The following is a 17,244-nucleotide window of genomic DNA, read 5'->3' as shown; positions in this document are numbered from 1 at the left end:
ATTTCGCCAATTCCAATCCACCTCCGCCCGATGAGACCCAAAGGAATGAATATATCAAGTAGATTAATGAATGAATGGACGACTTCAGATAAAGAGTGACGGGGTAATCGGGTCGACGGTCGACAGCGGAACAGGCGAGCGAACAACAGACGGAAGGGTCATCCCCTGACTGCGAGATCAGTTCATTTCATATTCGAGTCCGGTTTTACCCAGCCTGTTCGAAACTGCTTGATCAACAGCCATGATGGCATGGGCATGGGCATGGACATGGACATCAACATAGGCTGAGGGAGAATGGGAGCCTAGGTGTGAGGAATGCTGCACGTCCAGGCGGGAGGAATGCGTGCCGACAAGCAAGGGGCTTCCGTGTGTTTTGATTTGAATTCATTTCTTTTTTGTCCCACGCCCTTTCGGGTAGCGTAACGGAATCTGGAGGAGATCTCGTGGGACCGGAGATGAGGCCCGAGACTGAGATGGAAGCCTGCAGATCGAGAATAAGTCTGCGGAAGACTTTGGAAAATCAGAAAGAATGAAGGCCACTCGGGGTGCGCTAGGGCAGAACCAAGGCTCTGTATATGTGAGGTCATTGCCTGGTAGGTGAAAACTAGCATGTTTGGAAGGATATTTGTTGTTGTCATGACACAGAGTGTAGATACATTGAAAACTCCTTTTTGAACACCGAACCCGAGACAGTCCATTTATTCACAGCAGCAAAGGAAAATCAGTAGCAGCTCAAGGATTATTTAAAGGAGGAAAAGGGCAGGAAGGGCCAAAAAAAAGACACACAGAAGATAAGGGCATGGGGAAAAGAAGTGATCAACGCAAAAAGAATAAGAAAAAGGGAAACGAAAAGAAAAGATAAATGAATTCGTAAATGATTCAGTCCTAGGCGTTGGCGCGCATGCGGTCATCCCGTCCTGATGCCACAGCAGTAGCTGGCTGGTTGGTTGCATCCCATGTCAAATACGTGTGATCTCCCAGTTTCCTAAAAGTTTCGTTAGTTATCATGGTCTAGACCCGAATAATCGAACCAATCCTTGATTCAAGAAAAGAAATGATGCAGAGAGAGAAAGATGAAGCAGAAGAGTAGTTTCAGATCACGCGATCTGTGACGGGGCTCGAACATACCGGGGGCGAATCAAGTAGGCAACCGTAAATAAGGCTCCCAGGAGCACACAGACTCCACCGACGACAACGTAGGCGATTCCCATGAAGGGATTCCTACCACCCATGACCGTGCGAGTGGAGATCAAGATGGACTTGGTTCCGCCGTACTCGGTGACGGGGAAACCTGGTAAAAATCAATCAGCTTTGATCAACCTCGGCATGTGATAAACAGAAGGCCAAAACGGGACCGGGAAAGGTCGGCGCTGAGTTTTAGAGAGTGTGGTAAGACGGGGAAGGAGAACGTACGGTCAAGGATATCCAGACGGTAATCGCCCGCCTCCATCGCGGTCGTGTCATTCCTGCGCGACATTTTGCTAAAGTTGGGCAACCCCGCGGTCCGCATCCACACCATCAAGTCCTCATCCTCGTGTAAATCGGGAATGCCTGTTTTCACGTAGGACCCATTGTAATGGCTCCAGTTGGGTGGCGGGACCACCTCCCACGGCTTGTATTGGGTCTTCTTGATGAGCTCTTTATCGCTGTCCCAGGCGATTCCCTGCTTGGTCATCATGTAGGTGTGGTTGGTGTCTGCGAGACGCACAGGGGTGTTGATAGTATCGTTAAAAACGGAGTTGGCGATGAGGCCACAGGGGTAATAGGCCACGCCGTCGGAGTTCACATCCAAGGGGGAGCAGGTGCCGCCTGAGATGGTGCTGTTGGGAACCACATTTCCCTTTAATTGATCCAAGTCAAGCGATTGCACATAGCGACGGTGATTCTGGTAGAAGTTGGTAAGACGGTAGTACATGTACACCGGGGGCCCCATCGATTCGGGGATTGTAAAGTATAGCGAGCACAGGGTACCCTCGTCGGTTTCGGATCGTTGCCAGTAGTATTTGCTGTTGGCGGTTGACGTTTTGAAGGTCGCGGACACATTGCTGGAAATGTCGGCTCGTGTATTCACCGGCGCGTCCATGCTACACCAGGAGTAGTCGATGGCAATTTCTTTAATCTAGAGCAAGAGAAAGGTCGATGAGAGTCTGGTCGACGGCGGAGACAGACTGCGTGGCCAGGTCCGACCACAGCGCAGAACCCCAAATGCGCAAACATACCTGGGAATTCGCCCAGAGCAGCACTCCTCCGATGGGTGCAAAGACAATGCCGACGATGAAGAACAGAGGCAAAACGCTTTTGGGGGTCAAGATCGGTCTAATCGACAGCATATTTCAGTCAGCCATTTCTTTTTCTTTTTCTTTATTGTTAAACAGCGAGGTGCTGCGGCGTCGCGCGGCGCGGCGCCGCGCGGATGATCCGGAATCATAAAAAGAGGACGCTCACTGCCATGCTTTCAGTCGTTGTTGTCGGAATGCCGTATCTATACGGAACGTTTCCAGTCAGTCAGGGTTCAGATTCAAGAGGAGTGACGGCACCTTGGAGCACAAATGATGCAACCGAAGATGCAAAGGGGGCAGGATCAACGCATACTGGCTGGTTTGCGGGATTTGGATTTCTTGTCTCCCCCGGCGGCGTGAGCGCGCTCCTGCTCGTCGATGGACTCGGGACGAGGATCCTCGGCCTGCGACATGGCGATGGACGATCGCGCAGAGCAGACGCACAAAGGGGGGTCAGGAGAGCAGTGTGGAAGGAGATAGGCGAAGGCGATCGATTCGGCAGATGCAGTTGATTTGGGTGTACGCTAGCGTAAGCCGTTTGGACTCTCGAAAAAAAAGGGAACAATGAGGGAGACGTCAGGACAAGGTGGCGCCGGGGCGGAGCCCGATCGGTTTCGGGTGGAGGGAAATTGCCGGGCTTCATTGGATGGAGCCTGGCCGATGCCCCCCCACGGGTTGCGCTGCACATCAACACGGGGCAAGCTGGAGTTGCTATTTTGATGATTGAAAATTTACGTCTGATGGATTTGATTGGATGATGTGACAGCAGTCTGAGATCCTGGGCTGATTTTTTTCAGTGTGCAGCTGTGACAACGACTATCGCTTTAAAAATGGGTGGCTGGAGACTTTCAAAGGCGGACAGAAGCTCTGATTGGAAAGATCATGCGTAGTACATGCGGCGGTATAGGATCGGTCATCTGACAGAACAGACGGGCGACCTCGTGTTGGTCGAGATCATCGACATTTGGACTTCTAGTGCCTAAGAGCTTACGTCTACATGCAGACAAACTTGTGCGCATTGGCAGAGAGGAATATGATTCAAAGCAATTGTGTCTGAGTGGGGTATCACAGGGTCTCGTCCAGTCTCCTGCCGGAGGAGCGGCTGAGAGGATAGGAAACAAAAACACAGGAATGGAGAAGAACAGTGATCCAGAGAGCAAAAAGAGGCCCCTAGCCTGAAAACAGAAAAAGCGGGCAAAAAACTCATGATTGCCAATCTGGGTTGGTGGTGGGAAAACAAATCGACCTGAACGCCTGCCCGGAAAAAAAAAGACCATGGTGCAAAAGCCAGGGACAAGATTCAATGAGGAGAAGGGTGGGGGGTATAGGAGAAAGCAAAACATGATGTGAGAAGCAAGCAAAAGCACCCAAACGAGATGGAAATCATCATGCAGAGAACAAGACATTGAGCCAGATGCTCGACAGGGGTATCGCAAGAAGAAAAATTACTCGTGAAGCATGACCGACATGGAGGAGACGTAGCAAAGGGAAAAATTAAAAGCAGGCGATGGTGATGAAGAAAGCAAGAAGTGACTCGGATGTTGAGACACGGAAAGACAGCGAACCCACGTGAGGCACGCCAGAATCAATCCGCACGTGCGACACGGGTATCCGGCGCGGAAGTGGGAGTGTGCGGGTGGTGTAGATGGATGGAAGATTATCGGCACATGACATTAACAACGAGGATGTCGGGACCTCACCGACGAGGCTTGGAGTAGGCAGATGGCAAGGTCTCTATGGGACAGAACGTTCAAAGTAAACGCTTGAGAGACGATGAGCCTGTGAAAATGAGCCAGATTCCGAACCGGCCGCGGACAGGGGCAGGACTGGGGAGGAGAAAGAGAGAAAGAGTCTGTAAGTGAAGTGTGTTGTATGAGAGTCTCCGAACAGGCTCCCGCGTCACTGTAATGCGCGCCTAGTGAGTGCGAGGCAAAATTTACGGCAAGTGGCGGAAATACTCTGGCTTGAACCAACCCACCCGGTCGTAGGCGGTCCAGAGCTTGCTGGCTTTGTTGACATCAATCTTACAGGCCTGCTGCGCATCGGTCTTGCGGAACTCCTTGCCCACTCGAAGGGCGCGCACGCGAGCTTCGAAGATGCGGCGCTTGCTGCACAGGTAGGTGGCACAGGACAAGCGGAGGGTGGAGGCCAAATTGAGCTCGGCGGGTCCCAGCAGGAGGCGATCCGGGTCCTGGCTCAGATCCAGCATCTGACCTTTCCAATCGGCCTTGAGGGCCTTAGCATTGCCACCCAGGGTGTCCACTGGGGGCGAGAAGTCCGGCAGGGCATTGAAGTCGGTGTCGTCTCGATTGGTGCCAATAACACGAGGCTTGCTGGCTGACGGGGGGGACGGCATCTCGAAGCTGTCCAATGTCTGCTGCTTGGGGGTGGACTTGGGGGTACGCTTGACACGAGGGCGAGGCACCCGAGGAGCTCCTCCGACGACCTTCTTCGCGGGGGCCGGGGCGAGCTTCTTCAGCTTGACCTCGGCCTCTCCAGCGGGACGGGCGCGGTTCATCAGAGCCAATTGACGCTCGAGCGTCTCGCGCTCCTCACGGGCCCAGGCGGCTGGGTTCCGGTTGTAGAGGGACGAAACGATGGGAACGCAGGACAAGGCCAGGCGATATTCATCGCGCGTGGGGCGATTGCGCTTGTTCTCGAAGCGAGCCATGTGCGAATCAATGTGTTGCTCGACTAACGCTTCGGCTGCCGGCGGGGCCATGGGCCCAAAGAGAGGAGGCTCTTCGGGGGCGATGGAGTCCTGGCGAGGGAACAGCACGGGGTCGCGCGATGCGTTGGCCTCGATCTCTGCTTCGATCTGCTCGGCCGTCTGCGAGCGCCGCTTCTTGTTGGCACCCGTGTATGGAGTCACAGGGGGCGAGGGCAGATCCATCTCGGACTGAGTGCGCTTGCGATCCGCAGAGATGGGGGGAAGCTTCAGGACCTCCCCATCGAGGCCATAGATGCGGGATCCGCTTTGGTCATGGGGGACGCGGGGTGAAAGCTGTCCAACGACTTTGGCTCGGGAGGAGACATGAGGCTCGACACTGGGAGGCGGCTCATGATGGAAGAGTAAGAAGGGGAGTGGCCCGTTCGTTGTTGTTGATGCTGTGTTGATGGTCCTTGCGAGTGCAGTGGCGACCTGAGGCCAGAGGTTGGAAACATTACCAACCCGCGATCTGTCAGATGAGGAAGAGGCCGGGGGATGTGGAAGTCAACCACAGAAAGAAAAGGAGAAGGAGAAGAAGAAGAAGAAGAAGAAGAAGAAGAAGAAGAATTGAGTCTGAAAGACAAAATCAATTTGCAATTGAATTCTGGTTTTTCTTTGTTTCAAACTGGATTAAACTTGTGGAGGGATGAGTGCGCGTGTATGTAGCCTGGAGGTGCGAATGCAACCAGGGGGGCTGAAGGGAAATCCACCAAGGATGGACTGGAACAGAAATCGATTTCTGGATCAACGGTGAGGTGAAAGGAAGATGTGACTGCGAGATGGGAGAGAGTCAAGAACGATGAGGGGGGGGGAGGGTGAGGGATTGAGAGGGTGAGGCGAAAGGCAATCGGGTCTGGAATCACCAGAGTATATAGATCCCGATTGGGAGGCTAGCGTGGAGTCGGTTGATATAGATTTCTCGCTCGCTCGCTCGCTTGCGCTGAATTGGGATTTCCTTTTTTTCTCTTGGGTTCCGTGTGATTCAATTTCCTCTGGAATCTTGATTCTGCTTTAAATTGTGACCCGAATACGACGAGGGTGGAAGTCAATGGAAGTGCATGTCCAACACCCAGGTGATTTGTCAGGCAGCAGTGGCGATAAAACCGGGGTTAAGTGGTCAAGGCCCGACAATGAGTCAGGACGAGTCAGCGACGCAACGAGGACCAGGCAACTCTTTCTCTGCGAGTGATTGCGATCAAGCTGGTCCAGTCACCAAGAGGGGCGAAAAGGGAATCTACCTCGTTGGGTCGGTTGAGATGGGAGCCTACAGTACTTAAAGTCCGGTTGGGAGGAGGAGGAGTGCAGAATGAAGAGGCAACTGGACTCTCACAAGAGGCGAAGTGGTTGATAAAAGCGGGTATCGGAGTGGGGGTGAATGGGCCACGGGATGGTGTAAGATTGCGGTCAGATGGTGGTATTTTTGGATTATTCTGTTTTTTTTTTTTTGTTTTTGGAATTTATCATTTTTCATGGATACTGTCTGAGCGAGTGGTGTCCGAGTGGCCTGGTACTGTCAGATAGTTTTTATCAATCATACCACAAGACCAGAGATTGTACAGCCACAGGACAAAATCGGGGGGGGGGGGGAGGATTTGATGGGAAAGATGTGTATGTACGGTAAAGTTGTACCGCCGAAGGAATCTTAACAGAGTCCACTCTTGTCACATGCGACCCCGCGAAGATGATATTGATTTTGTCTCCCGTCTCCATTCGACCATCCTTCTCAATTGTTCGTACGGGAGAAGATGGTGTTCTGTTGCCTTGTAATCTCATAGCGAGACATCAAATGGAGTCTGTACCAGACGCCCGGCTACGGTATGATGGTATCCCTTCAAGGCTCGCTGTAGAACAGAACATAGACATGGTATGTATACGGCACATTCTTACCCCCCTCCCCCGTCGGGTCAAAGCAAAAGAGGTCAGCCGATCTCCTCAGGAGATCCGATACCCTCCAATCGGCCTGGCGTGTGAATTGTATACGATGAGAGATCCCGCAGCTCGCCTTTGGGTCCATCGATCGGGCGGGCCTCCCATCCTTGGTCAGGCCGCGCAGCGACGGGCGTCAATCGATCCTCGTTGCTTTTGGGGGAGGCTGCCACCCGCCAATCAGATCTGTCAATGACCTGTTGCATGAATTCTTGTCGCATGATTTCCCACATGTCGAATTAGAAACGGGCGGAGAGGGATGGTACTGGGCAATGGGTGGCCGTGGTATAAGAGTCGGCCATTCCGTCATTCATACAAGCAGGATTTGGATGGATAGACCTTTCTGGTTCTCACCTCCAGAGACCCGCGATAAAAGTGCCGTGCAAGAGAGTGCTGCACGGGAGGAGGACGAGGAGGAGGTGTCTATTGTACCGCCTTGGTCGAGGGTACACCCAAGATCGACTTTTACCGATGGAGCATGACTCTGCTACGATTGCAATGGCCCAAGGGGGGTAAGTTGGGTACTGCAGTCCATAGAGTAGTCGTCCGAATTGTTCAGTAGCGACTAGCGAGTAATCGATGTTACTCCTGGCAGTACTAAGGTGCGGACGATGATTGTCTCAATGCCCAATCATGCCATGCCCACTCACCCGCTCCAGTCTCAGTCTCCATTTTTAAAATCAAGCGTTCTGAAGATGCTGATCATGGCCGAAGATCCCCAGTGTCGAGACCGTCCCTTTTCCTTGGTTCCAGGGACCCTCTCCGCCTCCGACGACGATGTCATTCCCACTTCATTACCCTTCTGGGGCAGCTCAGAGGAGCTCACTTGATTGAGCTTTCTGCGATTTAGGTGACTCCGGTTACAATTGCAATACTTTACACGACGTATACATACCCAAAGAGTCATCAAATAAAATGCAGTGAGAGTATGTATGGTACACGCCCAACGGTATACCGTCGACCAGTCCGGATTCCGCTTCACGCAGAAAGGGTGGCCTCGGAAACCGTCGGTATGACTCAATCGCACTGCCCGACAGCGGTCAGTGAGTCAGTCCGTCCCCGAACGAGTCATCAGGATCTTTTTGCATTTCCTATTCAGGACGCCGGAGGAGGGGGAGCAACCAATCGCCGGAGACCAATTCCCAAGACTAATTGGCACGCGACGGTCATTCGTCAATCGCACGGGGGCATTCAAGGGTGGCCGAGTGGCCATGAACCCGAGCACGAACCGCCTGAATAAAGAATAACCCGAATTATCATCGCGCTCAGAATCCGTGCAATCTTGAGGAAACAAGGAGACGACTCGAGGTTCGGGTGATGGAGATGGACGAGTCAGAATGAGGCCTCAAAGGGAGAGGGGGGCTGTGACCAAGTGCGGGGGAAGAAGTCCGCTTGGGTCATCTGGCTGGCTGCCTGAATTGGAGCGACTGTATATTATTGTACAGTATTTGTATTACATACAGTCAAACACGGAGATTTCATACCGTATTGTTCTGCGCAGCACACCGTCCAGGACAGTACGGCGAACAATCAATCACATCTACCGAGGAGATATCCATTGCTGCAGTCTTGATCTCTGGAAGATCATCGGGGTGTAGATGGTGATGGTCTTGCGCCCTGAAGATTGCAGCATGTCCGTCGTGATCCGCACGCTTCCAGGAACTAGGTTTGATGGCCCTGCTCCACCTGGGAAGGAATCTCCATCAGTACATGCACAACATATTCAAGGTCCGCCTCAAATAGACACGAGACACGGGGCTGCCAGAATGAGCAGCGATCATCAGTGTGGAATCTCCATCACTATGGAAGCATGCCCGATACAAAACCATCTCGTCTACACCGGGACGTCCACTGACCTTCCTCTCTCTCTCTCTCTCTCTCTCTCTCTCTCTCTCTCTCTCTCGCTGTTGGCGGCAATTCCGAAACACTTGGCCGTCGCAACCATGCTTGAGTTGCTTATAGCGTCTCCTAGGCGGAAGAAGACACACCACGACAAGATACAAATCAAGCCGTGAGTACTATCTCATTGCCTCTCCTGCAAGTTGATCGCTGCAGGCATCGGCCGAGGACCCCCTCATCTTTCGTCAGCTCGTGACCAATTCGCATTCTCCCGCCCGTTTTGATCGACCACGCCGAGCCCAGCCCATCCGCATCAATTTCTATTCGAAAATGGAAAATAGGTCAGATGCCCTCTCCGATTTTCCAGGCTGCCTCTTCCACCTCCGCCCCTTTTTTCTCCCTGAAAGGTTGCACTGGATGGGGTCAGGTCGTGGATCATCATCTCTCGAGTCTCTCTGGTCTCTTACCTTTATATTTGTCAGGGTCAATTGCACCATTGATCACAAAATTCCATGTCATTGACAGATAACGGCATCTTTCCATCGATCTGCCCCGCTGATGAACTTGACGATTCCAGGTATCCCTGCACCCCTCTCAAAACAGTGCTCCTCACCCGTCGCCACGAGGGTGGCCCATGCCCTTGCTCGTCAAAACATCCGACCAAAGGGTCCAAGCCACAACTACTGCTGGTGGCGTAAATGACTAGCTCCGTCGCTCGGACGAAGATTGTAGGGCGCATGACAGCATCATATGCGGCATTGTATGTCTCCTCTTGGACTCGGGAGTCGATCATCAAGTCAACCTGAAACTAGACCTAAATGCAGACTGGAGATTCAGCTCACCCGGGACTCGTTCTATGGCCATATAGAAAACATGCTCCCGAGTCTCCTTCCAGATCAGTGTGCATATACGCTGTGTAGTACATACTGAAGATAAATATACATGTATATCCTCTTTTGTGCTATTTTGCCCCCACGCTCTTACAGGCAGCGTTTGTGCCAATTTGGTACTGTAAAAGATGCATCTCCTTGCTGTATTTACCGATCTGAATTTCAAGGACAAGAACATCCCACTTGTCAGACCCGGTTAAGCGCCCACGCCCACGTGACAAGACATCAAAGGTGGCCACACCCAATCACCATGACGTGTCCCGTCTTATCTTCCCGTCCTTCTCTTATCGGATCAGTTCGCGACGAGCTGACTCGATAAGAGAAAGCAAGTGATCTATGACAAGGAGAGATGATGAGGATTGGACAGGAAGAGCAGTGTAGTAGTAGATGGGAAAAAAAATCACTTTCCCAATAAAGAAGAATCGAAGAAAGTTTTTATTTATCTTTGTACACAGGGAGACATCCTTAAAAGAAATCTGATCAGTGTCCATATTATTTACTGCGCGAAGCGCCGCTTAGACAATACGCAGAAAGTTCACTCGGCAGAATTTACGGTTTTCTGATTAGTCGTGTTCTGGTGCTCTGATTAGTTATAAATAGCCTATAATCTCTCCTATAATTATAATATTATACCCTTTGTATCGTCTGAATAATATCTAGTAGTAAACCCTCTTTAGAGAGGCCTTTTACAGTATTAGTAGCCTAGGTAAGTATACTACTCTGATCTAAAGGCTATGAGGGGTATCTATCCTTCGTGTATACTTGTATAGGGCCTAGTTAGGTGTCTTTAATTCCTTAACTCAAATAACCCCCTTTGTGATTCGAAGAGTAAAGAAAGGTTGATTTTGGAAGTATATCTATAGTATCTCTTAAATATCGGGCCTATAAGGATAGTCACGGGACTATATAGGGTAGGCCTTGCAATTACTCGCGAGTCCTCGGCTCGCGCTACTCGCGAGTTCGAGCCGGGAAGGCCGGCCCGCGGAAAATTACTCGCGAGCCGAGGACTCGCGAGTTCGAGTCAGAAGGGCCGGCTCGCGGAAAATTACTCGCGAGTTCGAGTCAGAAGGGCTAGCTCGCGAGTTTCTGACTCGACTCGCGAGCTTTTTATAATATAAGATTTTATACTACTAAGCTAAGTTACTCTGAAGAGGTTTATTACTAATAAGAAAAATTCTTCTTATATAGTATTAGGCCTTATAAAAGTAATTAAGATTAGAAAAAAAAGTTAAAGGATAAAAATTTAATATTTATAACCTATTATATATTCTACTACTAAGTCTAATTATATATCTAAGTCGAACTCCGCTATTTATGCTAATCCTGTTACTAATTCGAACCCTATTACTAATATAAACCCTGCTACTAATATAAACCCTGTTGCTAATATAAACCCTGCTACTAAGCTAAACTCTATCGCCTAGTTTAATCCTATCGTAGGGTCTAGTCCTAATATATAGAAGTCTGCTATAAGCGAGAATCTAATAGCGACGCGGAGGGCCCTACTAATAAGGTTAATATAGGCGTACTAAAACAGAGCTATAGAGTACTCTATAAAGATAGGTTAACTTAGGACGAGGAAAGGCTCTGCGATATTACTAGGGTCTGCGGTTAGTAAGGATCCGGTACTAAGCGGGGTACTAAGGGACGATTTTGGGCTAGGGTCCTCGGTGGTAGCGATAAGGAATAAGGGTACTATCTTTGCTAAGATTGTGGCCTCTGCTAATCTTAGGTACGATATATGCCTTAGGTACCCTAAGTACCTTAGGTACTTTAGGTACTATAGGTACTTTAGGTGCTATAGGTACTTTAGGTGCCGTAGGTGTCTTAGGTGCCTTGGGTATCTTAGGTGCCGTGGGTGTCTTAGGTGCCGTAGGTGTCTTAGGTGCTAAGGGTGTCTTAGGTGCCGTAGGTGTCTTGGGTGCCGTAGGTATCTTAGGTGCTAAGGGTATCTTAGGTAGCCTATGTTTCTAGGGTGCTAAGGGTGTCTTAGGTAGCCTACGTTTCTAGGATACTAAGGGTGTCTTAGGTAGACCTTGCAATTACTCGCGGCGAGCCGGCTTTTTGGACTCGACTCGCGAGCCGGCTCGCACTTCTGGCTCGAACTCGCGAGCCGGAAGACTCGCGAGTCCCTGGCTCGCGGAAAATTACTCGCGAGCCGGAAAGACTAGCTCGAACTCGCGAGTCTTCCTGCTCGTACGGTATTGTAAAATCGAGCCGGTAATTTATTATTATATATAGCGAGGCAGAAAAACTCGCGGTTCGATTGGCTCGATTACTAGTGTATTACAGTCGTACGGCTCGCGAGTAATTTTCCGCGGGCCGGCCTTCCTGGCTCGAACTCGCGAGTCCTCGGCTCGCGCTACTCGCGAGTAATTACAAGGCCTAGTCTTAGGTAGCCTGTATTTCTAGGGTGCCCTACGTCTCTAGGGTGCCCTATATACCCTATAGTTCCTATAGTTCCTATAGTTCCTATAGTTCCTATAGTTCCTATAGTTCCTATAGTTCCTATAGTATAAATAGTAGACCTAGAGGCGGAAGATTATCCCTATTACTATAGTCCTGCTCTAGCTAAATCTTATTCGTCTAGCTAGTACTAGATTAATAAACCCTAGTATTACCTCCGATCCGATGCCCTATCCTCTTCCGATTAATAAGTTATAAGAACTCCCTATATATCCTTAGCTCTATAGCTTCCTAGTACGTAGAGCCTTAGAAGTATATATTTCGCTCGTGCCCTCTAGGACCTAATAAACTAAGTAAAAATATCTAATCCTAATAGAATAGGATATTAAGATTATATAAGACTATAGGTAACTCCTATAACTCGCGTCTAATAAGTATATCCGAGATAGAGTAAATTCTACAGAGTAGACTCTATATTAGGGAAGGCTCCTTAGGAGTACTAAATATATTACTACTAGCGCTAGTAGCTAGATATACTAGAGATATTCTATTATAATTACTTCGTAAGACTTCTTCTACTATTAGTAAAGAATAATTATTAAGATAGTTACTAGAGTTAGAGATTCTAATTAGATTTATAGGAATAGCTTTTCGCGGATAAGTAACTAGGGTTATTTCGCTAGTAGGTATTAAAGACAAGATTATAATAGTATCTCTAGGCTATATTATAAGATAGCGCTAGGCGAGACCGTACTTTGCTTTATTATACTATATCTATATCGAAGAAGGAAAGCTATCGTCGATTTAGGTAGTAGGGACTTCTCGGGCTAGAAGATTATATAACTATATTAGTAGGATCTAGTATGTACTAAGTAGATACTTTATACGATTATTTTAGTCCTCTAGATTAAAAATAATAGTACTCTAGAGTATAGCGCTCTAGCTCTCTAAAGAAAGGGTACTATCGAGAGGTATTAGGAAATAACGCTTTAGAAACTATTCGCTAGGATAAATACTTTTTACGTAATATAGGATAGAGATTAGGCGATACTTATAATCTAGCTAAAGAAGTACGTAAGCTATATAGGTTAATAGATACTATCTAATAAGCTCTTAGATAGCTAAGAACTAGTAGTTTTATATAAGGCCTTATCTAGCTCTTTAGGGATCCTTATTATAATACTAGTCGAATATACGGAAATAATTAAGAATCCTTTTATATAATTAGGTACTATTATCTCCTTTAAAAAGCTACTAGAAGGTTAGTAGAATAATAGCGCCCGACTAACGCTACTCTAATATAGCAAAGCGATAGGCTATTATATAGCTATCCTAGGTAATATCGATACTATAAAGCCGCGCCTAGATAGTATTAAAGGAAAGATAGCTATATCTTAACTATTCCGTAACTATTAGGACTTATACACTCGCTAGCTATCGATTATACGTATATAATATATAAGGCTAGTAAGAATCTATAGCTACGGATAGTCTATCTAGGAGGAACTATAAGAGATATCGCTCTTATATTTACCCGATTAACCTACTAATATATAGGTCTATATATAAAGTCTTAAGACGCCTCGCCCGTTTATTCGGATCTATATAACTTATAACTAAATAGAGCTTTGAGTAGAGATTAAATATATAGGCCTAGTAAAGAAAGGTAGTCGTAAGGTTATAATTAGGTAAAAGCGTAGCCCTAATATAGTATAGGTAAAGAAGGCCGAGAGGGTAGCTAATAAAATATAGTAACGAAAGGTAATTATTAATTACTCTCTCCTATAATAGATATCTATAAGATAAGAGGTACCCTAGGATTTATAATAGATTATCTACTACGTCGTTAGCCTAATTCGATTCTAGAGCGAGATTAGCGCGCTATATTCCTTCGCGTTATCAGGCTTCTTTAAGTTCTTGTTAACGTACCTATTTATATAACCGTACCGCTATACTTCGTATAAGCAGACGATTCGAAGGAGATATATTACCGCTACTACTACCGGAACTATTATCCGATAGGGTCTAGCTAGTCTAGTTAGTCTAGTTAGTCTAGCCAGTCTGGCTAGTCTGGTTAGTCTAGCTAGTCTAGTTAGTCTAGTTAGTCTAGTTAGTCTAGTTAGTCTAGTTTAGTTAGTCCTATTCGAGGCTATTATACTACCTATAGTAAGTCGATCTGCCGCGTACTAGCTAAAAAGAGTAGCGATAGCTCTCTCGGTAGCAGAGAGGCTCTATCTGATATTTGTAGTATAACAAAACCTATCTAGAATAAGGCCGAGGTAGGCTACGTCGAGGCGCTCTTATATAAATAGGATTAAACGCCTTGCTTAATAAGCCTTATAAGGAATAATTATATTAGCTTTATATATAGTTAGCTAAGCGTTTAGAAATAGTAAGACTTACCTTCTAGATATTACTTAGAAGAATATATAGATCCTTTTTCTAGCGACGAGTAGGCCCTACCTATTACGTATATTAATAGATAATCTCGTTATTAATATAAAGACGAAATATATCCTATATAATATTACTCCTAAGATATATACTAATATATTCTGCTATAGCCTTAGTTTTAGCCCGGATAAAGAAAAGTTCTGCTTCGCGCTTACCCTATTAACTAATTACTTAATATTTAATCCAGTCGATAGCGATCTATTATAACTCGCGAGCCTGCTCCTCCTTAATTACTATATTCTAAATAGACTAGAACGCCTTCTTATCGGTCTTATACTCTTACTAGAGTTAGTTATCCTAAACGTACTTAAAGATCTTAATTATTATATCTTATATAAGATTAGTAAATTCGGTAGTATAATAATAGAGATTAAGCGTAACTACGTAAACTTTATCCTATAGATAGTTTTAAAGAACGCTAATAATCTTATCTACTATTCTAATCGGTTAGCCTTTAAAGAGTCTTATAGAAAGGGAGCTATAACGAGCGTTAAAGGCTATAGTTAAAAAGGCGAGATAAGAGATTTTATAATATATTAGAATTATAGTTAAGCTTAAGAGGAAAAAAACTAGAGTCGGTAGTTATTAGTAATAAGATTCTAGGAGAGGTAATAACTCTATATACTTACTTTACCTCTTATAGAGTAGCTATAATTACTAGGTATATACCCTATATCTTTCCTATATCCGAGTAGTAAAAAGATACTTATCTATTATAAGGATATCTTCTTAAAGACCTAAAACTAGCTAATTATTTACGCTATCTCTTAGACTTAAAAAAACTATAGACGCTTATAGTAGGGCGTATTAAAAGGCTATTATAAGTAGCTCCTCTTTATAGGCAAGAATCTATAGATTATAGTAGAAATATATACCTAGTCTCGTATTTTCTAGACTTCCTTTATCCTTTATATTATTAGGATAAGAGTTAATATCCGCGATAGAGGTATCTTATATATAATTAAATAAGCTATTCCTTTTATAATAGGCCTAAATAAATACTATATAGCCTAGGATATTTATAGACGTGTATAATTAGTATTATTTATAGATTATATTTTAAGATAGGATAGAGTTTACTATAACTTATTAGTAGTTCGTGAATATATAAGCGTAAGTAAAGTTCGTAAAGTAAAAGGATAATAATAGAATTCTAACGCGTAGATATAGAATAAAGTAGTAGTATACTAGTCGGAGTAGACTTACTTAGGGAACGTATATTATTAGTATACTACTTAGGTAATCCCGAATCCCTAATTATAATAACTATCTAGGCTACTCGACTATAGAGGAAAGAAAGATAGTCTACTAATAATTAGAAAAAAAAATAAGAAGAAAGAAAAAGGTAGAGAAGTATTAGGAAGAGAAGAACCTAATAAAAACTAGAAAGGAAAAAAAGTAGGAAAAAAAGTAGGAAAAAAAGTAGGAAAAAAAGTAGGAAAAAAAGTAGGAAAAAATAGGAGAGAAAGTAGGAGGGAGAGACGATTAATCTATTAGAATATAAGGGTTCGATTATCTTCCTATATACCGATCCTTAATTTAATTATATAATATCTAAGTATATAAGAGGCTTATAGCTATATTAGTACTATTTCGTATTATCTAGTAGAAGGTCGAATAACTCGAAGATTTTATAGACGCCTATTAATATTAATATAGAGGTCTATCTCCTCTACTTCGCGTATATATAGCTCCTATTTTTAGGTTATCTATCTAAGACTCCTTAATACTAGCTCTATCTCTACCTTCTGCTTCTTTATAGCTAATTCTATATATATCTATTTCTATTTCTTAATATATTCCGCCTATTTACCTAGTATAGCGGTAGGATATATATTATATTTCTTCGTACTTAGTAACTTAGGGACTATTAACGCCCCGCCGCTTACGATACTAGCTATTCTATTATCCGTAGTAGTATTCGTAGTCTTATTAGTAGTATTTATAGTCTCGGTAGTAGTATTTATAGTCGTGGTTATACTAGTACTAGAAGGCTAATTTTAGGAGCTTCTAGAGTTCTTTCTAGAGTAATAGATCTATAGGTCTAAAAGTAGAGAAGTAATCTAGAGGCCTAGATAATATTATATTACTATATCTTAGCGGGTAAGCGAGCTAATATAGGTATCTAATTCCCTATAATAATTCTCTTTAATTAGTCTACGGACTAATTAAAGAATCGAGTCTACCCGCGGATAACCTCGATAGAATATATTTAAAATAACTATAAGACTATATCTTATAATTAGTTTATATTAAAAGCCTTAATATATAGTAGGACTCTATAGCGGGTAAGAGCTAGGTATATATTATTATAGATTCTCGTAAATATAGAATACCTAGAATATATAATAATATATATCTCTAAAAGATTTTCTTATATACGCTAGACTCCGAATATATAGTAACGTATATAGATAGACTATCGCGTAGTGTGATTCGAAGAGTAAAGAAAGGTTGATTTTTGGAGTATATCTACAGTATCTCTTAAATATCGGGTCTGTAAGGACAGTCACGGGGCTATACGGGGCCGAACAGGGGTACTCACGTGAGTCATGACTCACGTGACCACCCTTCCGGGATCTCAGTAGAAGCTTAAAAGTAATATTATTAAATAACGATCTATCGGAGCAGACGCTAAGAGAGATATAATAAACTCGGATAGCCTACTTAGAACTTCTTCTTTACTATTAAAAATTAGTTAAGAGTAAGTACTAAAGAATTTATATAGATTAATAATTTT

At 45.2% G+C, this 17,244-nt stretch overlaps 3 protein-coding genes across 3 annotated transcripts; 1 reads left to right on the top strand and 2 right to left on the bottom strand.

The window, feature by feature from the left end:
• Positions 1-885: 885 nt before the first annotated feature.
• POX_e06361 (Meiotically protein) lies at positions 886-2,692 on the bottom strand (the record flags this gene model as incomplete). Its single annotated transcript, XM_050115184.1, has 6 exons — positions 886-985; positions 1,129-1,291; positions 1,414-2,119; positions 2,220-2,316; positions 2,446-2,482; positions 2,593-2,692. 6 exons carry the CDS (start codon positions 2,690-2,692, stop codon positions 886-888), a joined length of 1,203 nt encoding a protein of 400 aa, XP_049967644.1.
• Positions 2,693-4,215: 1,523 nt separating this feature from the next.
• Positions 4,216-7,148, bottom strand: POX_e06360 (uncharacterized protein; the record flags this gene model as incomplete). The annotated part of the gene is made up of 2 exons (XM_050115183.1): positions 4,216-5,458; positions 6,970-7,148. The coding sequence occupies 2 exons, from the start codon at positions 7,146-7,148 to the stop codon at positions 4,216-4,218; spliced, it is 1,422 nt and encodes a 473-aa protein (XP_049967643.1).
• Positions 7,149-7,538: 390 nt separating this feature from the next.
• On the top strand, positions 7,539-7,745 carry POX_e06359 (uncharacterized protein; the record flags this gene model as incomplete). Its single annotated transcript, XM_050115182.1, has 1 exon — positions 7,539-7,745. One exon carries the CDS (start codon positions 7,539-7,541, stop codon positions 7,743-7,745), a length of 207 nt encoding a protein of 68 aa, XP_049967642.1.
• Positions 7,746-17,244: the final 9,499 nt, after the last annotated feature.

The sequence above is a fragment of the Penicillium oxalicum genome, chromosome V (genome assembly GCF_001723175.1).
Source record: "Penicillium oxalicum strain HP7-1 chromosome V, whole genome shotgun sequence".
NCBI classification, from domain to species: domain Eukaryota; kingdom Fungi; phylum Ascomycota; class Eurotiomycetes; order Eurotiales; family Aspergillaceae; genus Penicillium; species Penicillium oxalicum.
The sequence above is the reverse complement of the archived record's forward strand: the minus strand, read 5'-3'. Positions and strand labels throughout refer to the sequence as shown.